At 43.7% G+C, this 16,489-nt stretch overlaps 1 protein-coding gene across 1 annotated transcript in view; it reads right to left on the bottom strand.

The window, feature by feature from the left end:
* The window catches only part of ANKK1 (ankyrin repeat and kinase domain containing 1), a 104,711-nt gene that overhangs the window by 10,171 nt on the left and 78,051 nt on the right, over positions 1-16,489 (bottom strand). The window contains 2 exon segments of the mRNA XM_083161560.1: positions 5,045-5,094; positions 7,081-7,232. Coding sequence (XP_083017686.1) covers positions 5,045-5,094; positions 7,081-7,232 — 202 coding nt within the window.

Below are 16,489 nucleotides of genomic sequence, written 5' to 3' on the forward strand. Positions count from 1 at the left end.
GCGAACTGAGCGCTGCGAGGGGCTGCGGTTCACTTCCAACTGTGTACATTTAAAATCCCGTGGTTGCTGTGGTTGCGGCTGCGGTTCACTTTCAACTGTGTCCATGTCGACCGTGTCGACATTCGGGTAAAAAAAACTGAAAAAACCAGGTCGATCTCGCGACCTGTTGACACAAAGTCATGTTGAATGTTTCACCTGTACATTGTATATGTCGGTATTTTGACCTTGTCAGGATTTTAAATGCCGGGATTTTGTCCTTGTCGGGATTTTAAATGTCTGGATTTTGTCCTTGTCGGTATTTTGACCCATTCGGGATTTTGACCGTCGGGATTTCATACCGAATCCATATATATATATATATATATATATATATCTATATAGATATATATATATATATCTCCTATATATTTGGCTACATCTGTCACTCAAAGTGGGTGTCTGTGTCTATAACGCTCTGTTCCTGGACTTTCCTCTTAATGTGTGATTGCCTTCATCTGTGCTGAACACCTTTCTGAGAAATTAACCTGTTTAAAACAGGTGATGGCAATCATACATTAAGGGGAAGTCTAGAAACAGAGCATTGTGTCCCTCCTGGAGAGGGTCATGTTGGGAGGTATGTGACAGAGAACCAGCCCAGTGAGCCCACAGACAGTGCCAGACACCCACTGCCTTCCCATGTTGCCCAGCACTGCTACTCCACAGCCACCAGGTGAGCGCCCCCCTCCCGCGATTTGCGGCAAAACCTCCCCTCCCGCGCGCCCCCCCCCTCCCGCGATTCGCGGCAAAAACACCCGCTCCCCCGCGACCCCCCCTACCGCGATTCGCAGCAAAAACACCCCTGCGACCCCCCCTCCCGCGATTCGCTGCAAAAAGAACCCCCCCACGACCCCTCCCGCAATTCGCGGCATAACCACCACCCCGCGACCCCCCCCTCCCGCGAATCGCGGCAAACCCTCCCCCGTGACCCCCCCCCGGTTCGCGGAAAAAACACCCCCCCGCGACCTCCCTCCCGCGATTCGCGGCAAAAAGAACCCCCCTGCGACCCCCCCTTGCACGATTGGCGGCACCCCCCCTGCGACCCCCCTCCCGCGATTCACGGCACCCCCCCCCCCGCAATTCGCAGCAGCCCCAGGATTAAATGGCACATGCAAAACACTGACATGGCTATGGTCGACAATGAAAAAGGTTGACATGAGTTTTTGAAGATTTATTTTTATTTTTTTTAATTTTTTCATATTCATTGTCATGTGTCGACATGGACACCAATGAAGTGGCACACTTATGTCAACATTTACATGTGTTGACCTTTCTGTGTTGATTTTTTCTTGTGGCGATTCGCGTCACACCCCCCCGCAACCCCCCCTCCCGCGATTCGCGGCACCCCCCGTGACCCCCCACCTCCCGCAATTCGCGGCAACCCCCCACCGGAACCCTTGTGAACCCCGCCCGCCCGCGATTCGCGGCACCCACCCCGCGACCCCCCCTCCCGCAATTCGCGGCACCCCCCCGTGATTCGCGGCAGCTCCAGAATTAAATTGCACATGGAAAACACTGACATGGCTATGGTCGACAATGAAAAAGGTTGACATGAGTTTTTGAAGTTTTTTTGTCATTTTTTGAATATTTTCATATTCATTCTCATGTGTCGACATGGACACCAATGAAGTGCCACACTTATGTCAACATTTACATGTGTTGACCTTTCTGTGTTGATTTTTTTCTTGTGGCGATTCGCGTCACACCCCCCGCAACCCCCCCTCCGGCGATTCGCGGCACCCCGGCACCCCCCCGCAATTCGCGGCAACCCCCCGCCGGAACCCCCATGAACCCCGCTCTCCCGCGATTCGCGGCACCCACCCCCCGGAACCCCCCCTCCCGCAAATCGCAGCACCCCCCGCGATTCGCGGCAGCCCCAGGATTAAATGGCACATGCAAAACACTGGCACGGCTATGGTCGACAATGAAAAAGGTTGACATGAGTTTTTGAAGATTTATTTCATTTTTTGAATGTTTTCATATTCATTGTCATGTGTCAACATGGACACCAATGAAGTGGCACACTTATGTCAACATTTACATGTGTTGACCTTTCTGTGTTGATTTTTTCTTGTGGCGATTTGCGTCACACCCCCCCACCCCCCCCCCCCACAACCCCCACTCCCGCGATTCACGGCACACACACACACACCTCCCCCGTGATTCACGGCACACCCCCGCGACCCCCCCTCCCATGATTCGCCGCAACCCCCGCCCCGTAACCCCCCCTCCCGCGATTCGCGGCACCCACCCCCGCGACCCCCCCTCCCGCAATTCGCGGCAGCTCCAGAATTAAATTGCACATGGAAAACACTGACATGGCTATGGTCGACAATGAAAAAGGTTGACATGAGTTTTTTAAGTGTTTTTTTTTTTCATTTTTTGAATGTTTTCATATTCATTCTCATGTGTCGACATGGACACCAATGAAGTGCCACACTTATGTCAACATTTACATGTGTTGACCTTTCTGTGTTGATTTTTTCTTGTGGCGATTCATGTCACACCCCCCCCCACCCCCCCGCAACCCCCACTCCCGCGATTCACGGCACACACACACACCCCCGCGATTCTCGGCACCCCACCCCGTGACCCCCCCTCCCGTGATACACGGCACACCCCCTGCGACCCCCCCTACCATGATTCGCCGCAACCCCCGCCCCCGTAACCCCCCTCCCGCGATTTGCGGCAACCCACCCCGCGACCCCCCTCCCGCGATTCTCTGCAATCCCTCCCCTCCCGCGATTCGCAGCATCCACCCCCCCACAACCCCCCCCCTCCTGCAATTCGCGGCACCCCCCGCGACCCCCCCTCCTGCAATTCGCGGCACCCTCCGCGACCCCCCCTCCCGCGATTCGCGGACACCTAAGTTGCAATACAGGGCATCTTTCATACAATTCTAACCATATTTCTCATATACAAACGTTCACAAATTAAGGGGGCGCAGCCCCTTACAACGGTGTGAAGAGCGCCCGTAGGGCGCGATGAATCACCTAGTATATATATATATCTATATATATATACATACAGGTAATGATCAGCACTCCTCACAACCAGCTTGCAATTCAAAATAAGCAATGTCCAATACAGTGGAAGTCTGGTCAACGTTTCGGGTGTTAAACCCTTTATCATGTCTGGTTGTGAGGAGTGCCGATCATTACCTGTATGTATCTGTATCCCTGTTGGGAGGATTGAGCACCCTTCAAAGTTGTACACAGTACACTGAGTGCCTGGCAGACTTGTTCATCTATATATCTATCTATCTATCTATCTATATATATATATATATATATATATATATATATATATATATATAGGAAAACAAGCAGGCTGCGCTAGTCCTTAGTAAATCACTTATTTCAAGTTTTTAGTACGGTGCAGCTCTCCTCCGAAATGACCGATTCCACGGTCCCAAGGTACATGCGAAGAAACAGGAGACAAGCGCACAATGACGAAGTCCAATAAGCAACGAAACCGGTTGGGCGAGTTACTGCTGTGACACATTGGTGGAGCCGGGAAATCGGACCGACGAGATGCTGGGAGCACTGCGGCTACGGTGGTTTTGTGTGAGATGACGACCCGCTCTTTATTATGATATGCTGGCAGGCTGTTATCTTTAAACTTACATGTACGTGAGCTGATATATTTTATAAAAGTGAATTGAATTTTACCGCTCATTGTGCGCTTGTCTCCTGTTTCTTCGCATATATATATATATATATATATATATATATGTGTGTGTGTGTATATATATATACACACAGTATAGGGGGGGGGGAGTCTAGGAGCCTATTAATAAGTTCTGAGGTAGTTATGTATCACAAATTGGTGATTTTAAGCATACATGTGTTCACATAAGCTTAGACACTATTCAAAATACAAATAAGAACTAAAAGAGTGATTAATTTTTCAGTATACTGTAAATATCAATACAAATTATTGACCAATGACTTTTACTCTTTTTCACATATACTAAGGAACTGAAGGAAAAACATAAATATCACTCTGATATACCCTCATGGCTGTTAGAGAGTAGCATGCAGAGTACCATAGTAACGGCTACCATACAGCTCATTTAGAATAGGATTGTTAGTCACTAGTTATCCTACAGTAGTTGGCTAATCCCCAAGAAGGCAGAATTACAGATGGAGCGCCCTTCATTCAGGCTGATATGGTGGTAGATTCCCCAGCCGCCGGAAGGGGACACACATGCATCCCCTTACAACGGAACTACCCCCTGGGTACCCGCTGCCTTGCCGACGGTCCCCAACATGTCCCCTCAACTCCCCGCTCCTCCACCTAACCCTTCCTGTCTCCCTGAAGCGGAGATGGGCAGGGTTTCCGTCCCCTGCCAACAGGAAACTGGTATGCGTGTCCCAGTCAGATGTAGCGTCTGCTCACCAGTGGGAGTGGTCTGGCAAACCCCAGCACTGAATGAGCGGCGCTACATCTGTAATATAAGAAAATAAATCAATTATTAGTATCACTCAAATGTGTAGATGAAACATAATGAAACATACTTGGCCCACATACTTACTCTGCCCCTTTTTTAAACATGTTACCTCAAACCATATTTGATCCTTATTTTTGTTGTAAGGATATCAATATGCCTATCCCAAGCATGTTTAAATTGTACTACTGTATTTGCGTCTACCACCTCTGATGGGAGGCTATTCCACTTATCTACTACTCTTTCTGTGAAGTAATTCTTCCTCACATTTCCCCTGAATCTTCCTCCCTCTAGTGTCAGTGCATGTCTTCGTGTTCTGCTGCTCCTCTTCTTCTGTGAAGAATGTCTCCCACCTGTACCTTGTTAAAACCCTTGATATACTTTATTATGGTTTGCACAGTGGTTTCAAAGCTATATTTTATACTGTGATAATAACTTTTACTGTGCATTTATGTTCACTGTGTATTTATGTACACTCTAGTTGCCGGTATGCTTAAACATTGAATAAAACTGTAATTACTGTAGCTTAAAAAGCATAAAAATTATTATTTACTGTACCTGCAAAAGGTTTCTTCTCAGTCAGGACCTCCCAGATAACAATTGAGTAACTGAAAGACAAACAAAACAGACATACAGTACAGACTCCATGTTTGCAAGCTACAGTTTTCTTCCTCCATTTGCAGCAGTTCTTATTTAAAATAGTTAATAAGTTGCAAAACTTTCAAAACAACAGTGATTGAAAAAGAAAAATCTACAAACCCTTTCACACTGGTAGAAACAATAAAATGCGTAAAGGTCCATGTACTGGGTTCCCTGAAATTGTGGAGTGTGTATAATCTATTGCAGGACAGGTTAACCTGTGGCTCTCCAGTTGTTGCCAAACTACAAATCCCAGCACGCCTTGTCACAGTTTTAACACTCCCTTATAGCAAAACTGTGGCAAGGCATGATGGGATTTGTAGTTTGACAACATCTGGAGAGCCACAGGTTGGCCAGGCCTGATCTATTGCCTGTCTAAGTACTAGAACATAAGGACATACTGTATGGACATACAGTCCATTTCAGTTAGCATCCTCGGGAGTAATGTAAATTAATACTAATATACTGTAGTTCTACATGGATATCTGCATATATGGGTATCCCTTAAAAGGCAGTAGAGTACAGAGCCTGGTTTGACTCAGGTATTTTTCAGGCAGTGTGGCCTAATTAAGGAAGGCATGGCTATGCACCCCAAGAATAAAATAAAGAAGAAAATAGCACTTGAAATCCAGGACCTCTGAACCATACTGCAGCCCAAAACACAGTAGCATGTGCTGGGTTGATAAGAGTTACTGCAGCTTCTTTTGCCAGGTAACAGAGGGCCCCATTGAGTCCCTCCATCAGACCAAGGCCCGGGTAATTATTACCCTCTCTCCCTTCTTTCAGGAGCATGATGCATCTGATCCGAAGCCAGCTTGATGATGGCTAGATCCTAGGCGCCATTTTCTGGATCCAAAGTGAGGCTCAACATAATCATCACGCTGCCGAATTCTCACGAGATATGGACTGTATATAAGTCCTGGTGATCGATGCCATCTTCATTCCGGATGTGGATCTCAGACAGAACGGACGTGTCCTACTAAGGGACACTACTAAGTGGCACCACTAAGGGGACTGCTTTATTTAAAAAAAAATAAAAAAGTGTGCTGTATAACTCTACGGGTGCTGTATTGTATACCATATTAGTCCAGGGGTGCTGTTAGGTGTGCCTTATTAGTTTAGGGGTGCTGATAAGTGTGCTGTATCAGTCCAGTGTTTGTGCTGCCCATTTCTGACATAATTGGAAGATGCCAATGATGCCATTTTGCACAGCTGTGCCTATGCTCATACATACTGTAATCAAACATCCACTAGAGGGCGCCAGTAGATTTATGAAAGGACCACTACGTGTAGTCTGTCTTCAGGAAGTACTGTAGGTCAACAAGTCAATGCATAATACCTTAAGGAACATATCGTTCTTAATTGCCAAGCAAGGATAATTTTTAACAGACATAAACAAAGCCACTTGGAATTTTTGGTACCTCGGAATGTAAGAGATTTTAAAGAGTGATAAAAAAAAAAAATCTCTGTCATGATACATTGATGAGTACAAGGATAATATATGGTTAATGCACTTTTGGATACTCTTCAACAATAGGTCACGTTATCTTGTATTTTTCGGTTTACTGTGATTTCACACTCTCCGGCTCCTGCCAGGTGGCGAAACCCTGCACGGCCAACAGCAGTTTACAATGGTGGGGATGGCCACAGCCCAGCAGCCGTCCCTTCCATTGGTGACAGCTGGCTGCAACTGGGCGGCCGGGCTGTGACTGTCCCGTGTGAATGGACACAATTGTGTCCATTATTAACTACTGGGCACGGCTTTTGTCCATGCGGGGTTTCGCCACCCAGCAGGAGCCGGAGTGTGTGAAAGGGGCCCAATACACAGGATTGTGAAAAAGTTACTAAGAGGTGAGATAACACAATGCTTCTGAACTTGGCTCCAATGAATCTTCAATAACTGGACTGTTGCAGACCTCACTCTCTTGCCATAGGTTTTATATAGCTCATCTTACCTGTACACATCATATTTAGTCCCAGCCACTCGGCTACTCTGTAAGAACATCTCTGGAGGAATGTAATTCAGGGTTCCTTTGATGGCTGACCTTTCTATATATTCCTTGTGAGTGGAATTTTCTTTCCATTTAGAGAGACCAAAGTCAGAAATCTGAAAGAGAAAAAGCAGCAACGCATTATATCCAAGCTTTTGTACTGCGTAAATTAATCTGTGTATTATCTGTGTTTTCAGCAGCATAAAGACATTTCCCTACTTATATGATTAAATAAAGTGAAGTGCATGTTATTGCATACAATCTGTAGATGAAGGATTTTTAGCAGTAACTAGAATCACCCGTTATTCATCTCTGGGTCAAGCTTTTAGCCATGCAGTTCTGACACTATGGAACTCACTTCCCCGTACTGTTCGAGAGACCCCCTCCCGCCCACTCTAGAATCCTACAAATACAGACTCAAGACTTTCCTGTTTACTCAAGAATTTTCGTAATTCCTTTAAGTATATTATCTGAAAAGCTTTTCTGTACTTCCTTATTCCTGTACTGTATTACAGTCATTATATTTGTTGAGTCCAATTGCAGATAGCTAAATAAATACAATTACTATTATTATTATTATTATTATTATTATTATGATTATTACTTGCAATTAAAGGACCACAACAACTTGGGGGGGGGGGGTTACATTATACATATATATATATACAGTGGTCGAAGTGGGGCGGTATACGGGGGTATACCATACCGCCACTTTAATCTGAAGATTAAAAAAAAAAACTTTTTTTCCCCCCTCAGGATGCTCTCTGATCACTCAGCAGCGCATATTGTGCTTTTGTAATACCCCTGTACAACGGGGCAGTCTGGCAGGGGACGTTGATGGACAGGGGGGTGTCCGAAGGTGCGCACTATATTCACTCTTTACTTTTCCATACCCCCACTTCAAAATTTCCATACCCCCACTTCAAAATTTCCACTTCGACCACTGTATATATATATATATATATATATATATATATACATTGTTTCTCTGCATTAGAAAATATATTCTTAAGATAGATGTACTGAGCAGAAGCCATCAATATTTAATCTTGCACATGTTTTTCTTTCCTTATTTCTGATCCACTCATCCATGTCTTGTATTTTATTTACCCCCAAAGAAATCAATGTTCCAATGACTTTATTTTCAGGCTATCCAATTTGGCCACCTGATAAAAATTGCCTGAAAACACACAGGTTCAGGGAAACCTGTGTGTTTTCACTAAATACAGCCCCTTTTCCATGGAAAAATGGGGAGGTTTTCCGGGGAATTTTGATCCGCCTCCTGAGGTAGGTGAAACAAAATCCATAAGCACCAGAATGTGCTGGATTGTCAGGGCTAATTGAATAGCCCACCAGTGAGAATGATAACCTAATAACGATCATAGAATTTGACAGAAAATGAACACCGTTTGGACCATCTAGTCATCCCATCCCATCCCATCCCACACTAGGTTTATTTTGTGTCTGGAGTCTATTAACCTAGCAGTATATTTTTGGAACGTGGGAGGAAACCAGAGAACTCAGAAGTAGCCTACGCAAACATGGGGAGAATATACAAGCTCCACACAGTTAGGGCCATGGTGAGAATTGAACCCATGACCTCAGTGTTGTGAGGCAGTAATGCTAACCATTACACTGTCCATAGATGTTGCAATGTATTCCAGTATTCCAGTAGAACAAAGATCTTCCAGGAGTCCCAGCAGGAGGTAAAACTAATGGTACGTATAATCAAAACAGATCTGGCAGATGAGAGTTTAATTACCCAGTGGGACAAGGAAATATGACATACTTTGTATACTGAACTGTAAACAGAGTCATTGGCTTGGAAATATAAACATTAGGGAGTCTACATTAGGTGCATAAAGAGCTTTGCTGCAAAAATAACACGGTGCGATAGTTCAGATACTATTATGGTGAATATTTTTTTTTTTTTAAAGCATTTGTAGCAAAATTACAGGTACTTATGTATTATCTGGGCTGCCGATTTTTTGATTGTATGCCTTAACTTAAGGCATACAATCAGATGCGATGCGATGCTATATCGCATCGCATCGCATACGACCATATTGCATGCAATGCGATGCAATGACCCGATTTTTCCATAGGATTCAATGTTATAAATGGACTGAGTCCATTTTAACATGGAATTCAATGGGAAAAAGGGGTCCTTTTCATACCCCTACTATCCAAGTGGGCATGGAGTTGGATATAAACCTGAGCCCGAAGCGTGGCGAGCGAAGCGAGCCCCGCAAAGGGAACGGTATTCTGTGTCCCCTCGCGGGGCTCGCTACGCTCGCCATGCTTCGGGCTCGGTGGCTCGCTACGCTCGCCACAGGTTTATATCCAGCTCCATGCCCACTTGGATAGTAGGGGTATGAAAAGGACCCCTTTTCCCATTGAATTCCATGTTAAAATGGACTCAGTCCATTTTAACATTGAATCCTATGGAAAAATCGGGTCATCGCATCGCATGCGATATGGTCGGATGCGATGCGATGGACCCGATTTCAAAATCGGCAGCCCAGTTAGTACATAAGTACCAAATTACACAATACACAGAGCATTCTATTGAAACACTGCAGATTCCAAATACCTGAATTTTGGTTTTACCTGACACATTAAATGATCTATAATGTTAGTAGTTGGTACTGTATACTGTAGCTGTACAGCAATTAGGGAGCCGGAGGTGGTACTTACACTGCTGAATCAACCATTGGCATTTCCAATAAGCTGAAAAGCTTGTGTTATCAAACAGCCCCTTGAGAATCAAACTGTACTACGTTTTTTGGTTTGCATATATTGCAAGAAGATGCATTTAGTTATAAATTCAAAAATGTCTTTTCAAATACTAATATGCTAACACCAAGGAAAAGTATTTTTTTGTCTTTTTTTTTTCAAATACTGTGCTCAATTTAAATATGTATGTCTTAAGTTTATCATGAATGTACAAAACTCTGCAGGCTCCAAAAAATGGCTTCTCTGGGAAAACTTCATTCCCTAACTAAAGAGGTTATCCAGACCTGATCGCACAGCAATAAAATCCAGTGCCTTTTTTAATCACTGAAAGTAAGCAAGTTGATTGACATGAAGCCATAATTTGAGGATGGTAACTATCTGTTTACTGGGAGTGCCATGGAAAACGCAGGCGTTCCCAGGCATTTTCAGGTTGGGTGTAAACCACTCCAGGGCATTTTTTAAATCCCAGGAAACGGGATTTAAAAATGCTGAATACCGGGATTACTGGAATGGCAGTGTGGCCGGGAGCCGGGCGGGTGGTGCAGTGCTGAAGGGAGTTGGGTTGGAGGTGCGCAGAGCTGCACAGCCAGTAACGAGAGAAGCCAGGCAGTGTCTAAGCGGGTGCTCAGATGCTGCCTGGCATTAGACTACGCATGCATATCTAATCCCAAAATCCCAGGATTGGAAACTCCAATCCCGGGATTGAAATCCCAGAAATTTAGGGGCCAGATCCCAGGATTAGCCACCCCAACCCCCGATCAGCCTGTCTATCACACTGGCACAGTATGCGCACTACGGGAAAAAAAAGATGATGAGCAGTTGTGAATGGTTTACAGCTAATTGCAGGACTGCAATATTTTTGCAAGTTTTTCAAACACCTACAAATTAGTAGCTCAGCAATCAGGCCTGGCTAACTCCCTTAGCTCATGCTTGGCAGCAGCTGCACATGTAACACTGTAGTACAGTGGTCCCAAACTTTTTTGAATCACGGCACCCCAAGAGTATCAGAATATTTTTCAGGGCACCCAAAAGTTTGTTACCAAGAATAAAAAATAATAATAATTACTGTAAATTAAGTAAGTTGTGCTTAAATGTCATCCTTACAGTAGGTCCAGTTACAGTATGTGGTAAGGAACATGATTCACTTCTGTTTATACGCATACAGTATTTTATACTTGAAAGCCACGAGCACTGATTTTGCCCATTACATTGACCATAAACAATTAGAATTGGTTCTGGCCACCAACCTGAGGCACCCCTGCAAGTGCTCTGAGGCACCCCTGCAAGTGCTCTGAGGCACCCCTGGGAGCCTAGGCGCACAGTTTGGGAACCACTGCTCTAGTATAAGCTCAGATCTTTCTTTTCAGGTAAGTTTACAAAGGCTACGATAAAGGTTAACAGGGTTTATTATATTACAACAATTCAGTTTTACAATATTTAAATGTTACATTAATTATTCAAATAAATAACTGAAATATCAATATTGCTATAACATTTAAAATCAAGTTAAAGAAGATAGATATTTTAAATATCTATCTTCTTTACCATTGTTCTCTGGGGTTGGGCGTTAACCCCAATTAAGGAGACTTGCTGCACACAGTCAGCGCAAGTTTCAGAAATCCACCAAATCTCCATTAAAAATCAAGTCTTTTTCTCTAAATTGCGCAATTTAGCTCTTAAGGGAAATTGATATTATGTGCACATAAACAAATCTTCTCCTTGTATTCAGTTATAATCCTGAGTTTTAACTTGTAATGTTTCTTGCACTGACAACTCTGTTTATAGATCCTTTCTGCTGCTCTTGCCTGCTGCTGTATTATATCTCCTAGTTTAATTAGCAACGAATGTCCTGTGGGGCCCTATAATCAAGCTGCAAAGTCTGCTTCTCTATCCCAAGTCTGTTCTTAAGCCCTAGGGTCCACCTCTATTGCCTTTCAGGGGTTTCCGGGGCTTGACTCACTAACTGGTTTTGTGGATTAGAGGGGCTCTGCGTAACTGACCGGGACTGCGATGGGCACCAGGCTGGCACCAAGCTATGCTTATTTGTTTATGGCATGGTGGGAGGCTACCTCCGTCTGGAGTGGCCACCCGTTTGGTGCCAGCTTGGTGTCGTGGTCCCGGTACATTGACGACATTTTGTTCGTCTGGAGGGGTGATGAATCCTCACTGGAAACTTTCTCCCAACTGCTCAATGGGAACGATCTGTCCATCAAACTTACGTTTGATAAAAGTGAAAAAGAGGTACACTTCTTGGATCTCTCAATTTATATAGAGAATAACATAGTGAAAACCAAGAATTATGTAAAAGGTACAGACTGTAATTCCTTCATTCCCTATGAGAGTAATCACCATGACAACTGGAAGAAAAGCGTACCAAAGAGTCAGTTCTTCAGAGTAAGGAGGAACTGTACTGATTTGTTGACATACAATGAGAAGGCAAATACCCTTAAATCCCAGTTTCTTGCAAAGGGTTATAATCCAGAGATGGTGGAAGCTGCCCTAAGGGAAGGGGCTGAACTTAATAGATTGGAAGCCATTAACAAATCCACTAGAAAGAAAAAAGACCTAAAAATGGGAGTGCCTTTTATCACTAAGTTCAGCACACAGCATAAGCAGATCGAACAGATAATAAAGCGACATTGGGGCATATTGAATAAAGATCCCCTGTTGGCCAAACATATAGGACCAGCACCCAAATTCATATATAGGAGGGCGGAAAAAATCCGCAACATGGTGGTGAGGAGCGCCATTAATATACCAAATAACAGAAATAATATTAAATCAAAGGGTTTTTATAGGTGCGGGACCTGTAGTATGTGTAAGATATGCAAATCTGATAGTAGTAAAATTATGGGGTACGAATCTTGTCATACAGGAGAGACCTTCACTATCAGAGACTTTATCACATGCGATTCCAAGTATTGTATTTACCTGTTGCGGTGCTCCTGTAATAAACAGTATATTGGAAAAACAACTAGAGCTTTAAAAATACGTTTAGCAGAGCATGTGAGAAACATCAGGAAGGGGGTGGAGACTCACAATGTGTCACAACATTTTATGAACTATCATGGGAGTGATCCCAGTCAAATAACAGCATTTTGTGGCATTAGAACTATAAATCCCAATTGGAGAAAGGATGACAGGGATGTCAAACTATCCCAAATGGAGATGCGTCTCATCTATAATTTGAAAACTCTGGTCCCCGTGGCTTAAACGCCGATTTTGAATTAAAATGTTTTCTCCTGTAATATGTATTATCAGACTATTGCGGTTGATATACTGTGACTAATACCTTTCTTTTTTGTATATTCTTGCATATGGAAATTATGACCGCCACATTGTCGTTACGTAAGGTTATAATTCGGCATGGAACAGATGTGCTCTGTCCCATGGATACCGGAAGATCATAAGGGTATCCATGACAACCACGCTGTTTGCGCTTCAGAGGCTGAAATTTGCAAGCCGGAAGGGATGTGAGATACATGGTGTCACGCAGATGCGTTTCAACGAGCGGAAGTACAAGCCGCCTGCCTGTGACAGCGCTGATACATGTGTGCTCAGCCGGAGGGATTCCGCGATAGATCCGGCGGAAGTGACGGCTGAAGCGGGTGAAGCGCATATGCGTTCCACTCGAGCGGAAGCTGCGTCTGTCTCCGGAAGTAGGGATCCGCAATTGTACAATGACATGGACACATACGAAAATCCGGATGGCTATGATTTAAAGTTTATGGCGGGTATACTGCATCTGATGTGCTATTTTATAAATTATCTAGATTTTCTCTTTTGATACTATTGTTAATAAAGTGTTTTTAGGATTACTGTAGGATTTTTCATGTTGGAAATAGGTCTAGTGAGGAATGGAATGATGTGGAATGTGCCGGGTTTTATGTTAGGCCTGGAGGCTTTAGGGTATATAAACCCCCCCAGGACCTTATTTTGGTTTGTCTACACCCTGAGGAAGGACCAACAAGGTTCGAAACGCGTTGGTGTTTGCTGCAAGATTTTATTCAGGACTCCAGGATATTTGCTTTTGTAACATCTATGGACTTACAGCCTCGAATTGGCCCCCACTCCGGATGAGGGTTTTTTGACGTGGCTGTATTCTGGCTATTTCTGGAGTATCCTGTTTTATACAATAAATGTGACTTTTTTACTTTGAATAAGTCGTGTATCCCGGTGCCTATTTCCATCAACTAAAGAAACCTTTGGATGTACATAGGGCTTTGTCCCTAGGTGAGTCTATTTCCGATTGTGCCTTTCATCAGATGTTCCATTGAAAGATACCTTTATGTGAACCTCTCCTAGCTGGTCTAGGTGAGTTTGAGAAGTGTCCAATTGGGTCACTGACGTATCATTACAGGCTGACGATAATTAGGAGACTGTTTTCTCTTTTTCCGGTGTCTCGAATAACCACCTTTGGAGGTTCTAAAGGCCGAGAGAAGACAAGACAGTTTGAAAAAGGATCCTGTGAATTAGCGCTGTGGGGATCAACTCTTTTGTCGTGTTGTATATGTAATTTGGGGTTTGGTAGCCCTTTTTGTGTGATCCCCTAGCAGCTTGTTCCGTGTGAGCGCAGGTGGTTCCCTAAAAATCTTTTTTCCCACTGTAGTACAGTGGTTCCCAAACTTTTTTGAATCACGGCACCCCAAGAGTATCAGAATATTTTTCAGGGCACCCAAAAGTTTGTTACCAAGAATAAAAAATAATAACAATTACTGTAAATTAAGTAAGTTGTGCTTAAATGTCATCCTTACAGTAGGTCCAGTTACAGTATGTGGTAAGGAACATGATTCACTTCTGTTTATACGCATACAGTATTTTATACTTGAAAGCCACGAGCACTGATTTTGCCCATTACATTGACCATAAACAATTTGAATTGGTTCTGGCCACCAACCTGAGGCACCCCTGCAAGTGCTCTGAGGCACCCCTGCAAGTGCTCTGAGGCACCCCTGGGAGCCTAGGCGCACAGTTTGGGAACCACTGCTCTAGTATTAGCTCAGATCTTTCTTTTCAGGTAATTTTACAAAGGCTAAGATAAAGGTTAACAGGGTTTATTATATTACAACAATTCAGTTTTACAATATTTAAATGTTACATAAATTATTCAAATAAATAACTGAAATATCAATATTGCTATAACATTAAAAATCAAGTCTTTTTCTCTAAATTGCGCAATTTAGCTCTTAAGGGAAATTGATATTATGTGCACATAAACAAATCTTCTCCTTGTATTCAGTTATAATCCTGAGTTTTAACTTGTAATGTTTCTTGCACTGACAACTCTGTTTATAGATCCTTTCTGCTGCTCTTGCCTGCTGCTGTATTATATCTCCTAGTTTAATTAGCAACGAATGTCCTGTGGGGCCCTATAATCAAGCTGCAAAGTCTGCTTCTCTATCCCAAGTCTGTTCTTAAGCCCTAGGGTCCACCTCTATTGCCTTTCAGGGGTTTCCGGGGCTTGACTCACTCACTGGTTTTGTGGATTAGAGGGGCTCTGCGTAACTGCACACCACCGGCCTCAATCAGCTAGGCCAGGCCTATGACACAGCCCAATTCTAAAGCACCTCTAGGGGATTCTTGACCAGCAGGATGGCGCTGCTTCCTGATGGGGACAAACAAATGTGCTGCGTCAACGGGAGTCGACTTTTGGTAATTCTTGCCACATTTAGTGCCTCTGCAGCTCTCATGACAGTGCACACCCTGCTCTGTCTCTCTCCTTAGCAACTGCTCAAACTGTCACATGCAGCTCTGCTTTTTAACCCCTCTCCCTTTAGATTAACTGTCACTTATCAGCCTCCCCTCTCCCTTCAGGAGATTGGTACAGTCCGCAGCCTTGTAGTGGTGAAGTTTCTCCATCAGACAGTTTGGGATTAACCCACCTCCCCTCCAGAAAGGGTTTCTTATATATAACTAAACTCTCCCTCTATGAGGGGATTGAATCCCTATATGTTCCCTCTGTGAGGGATCTTCATCAAATAAATACATTTTACATACTTATAATATTTATGCATTTCTGGGATGTCACATGTTTCTCCTCTAGAAATATGCGTGTCCTCACGCATTTCATCAAAAATGACATAAAACATTAAAATTGTTTAATACAATATTTACATTTTCATCTTCAATTTCCGCGAAACTAATATTCTAGACCAACAATATATCAGATAACAAATTACACTCTACACCTGGCTAATATCTACGCTGCCTACGTTAGGTACCTTGGTTATATACCTTAGACCTCTTCAAAGCCTGCTGGTATATCAGTTTTATCTCCTCTGAGGTTATTGTGGTGAACTTGAGGTCTGAGTGATACCAGTCTGGAAGAAAATTTGTCTCTGAATCTTTAGCTATGCTACGGTATTCTTCAGGAACCTTAGATTTAGAGTTTGACACAACAGAATCTGGGGAATTGGGTCTAAGGGTTCCCAATCCCACAGCCACACAAATCACTTCTTCTGTGTCTTTTTCTTAATCAGATGTGCTTGAATCTGCTTGACTTGGGTTGAACATACTGAAATCGATGTCTTCAACTTTTAATTTACTGTCACAAACCACTTCTGGAGGCGGTTGCTGTTTGACCACATTCTGCAGGCTTTGCTGCACTGTCTCATTCTGTTTCTCCAGTTTGTTTGTC

The sequence above is a fragment of the Crinia signifera genome, chromosome 19, assembly GCF_055691185.1.
Source record: "Crinia signifera chromosome 19, ASM5569118v1, whole genome shotgun sequence".
NCBI classification, from domain to species: domain Eukaryota; kingdom Metazoa; phylum Chordata; class Amphibia; order Anura; family Myobatrachidae; genus Crinia; species Crinia signifera.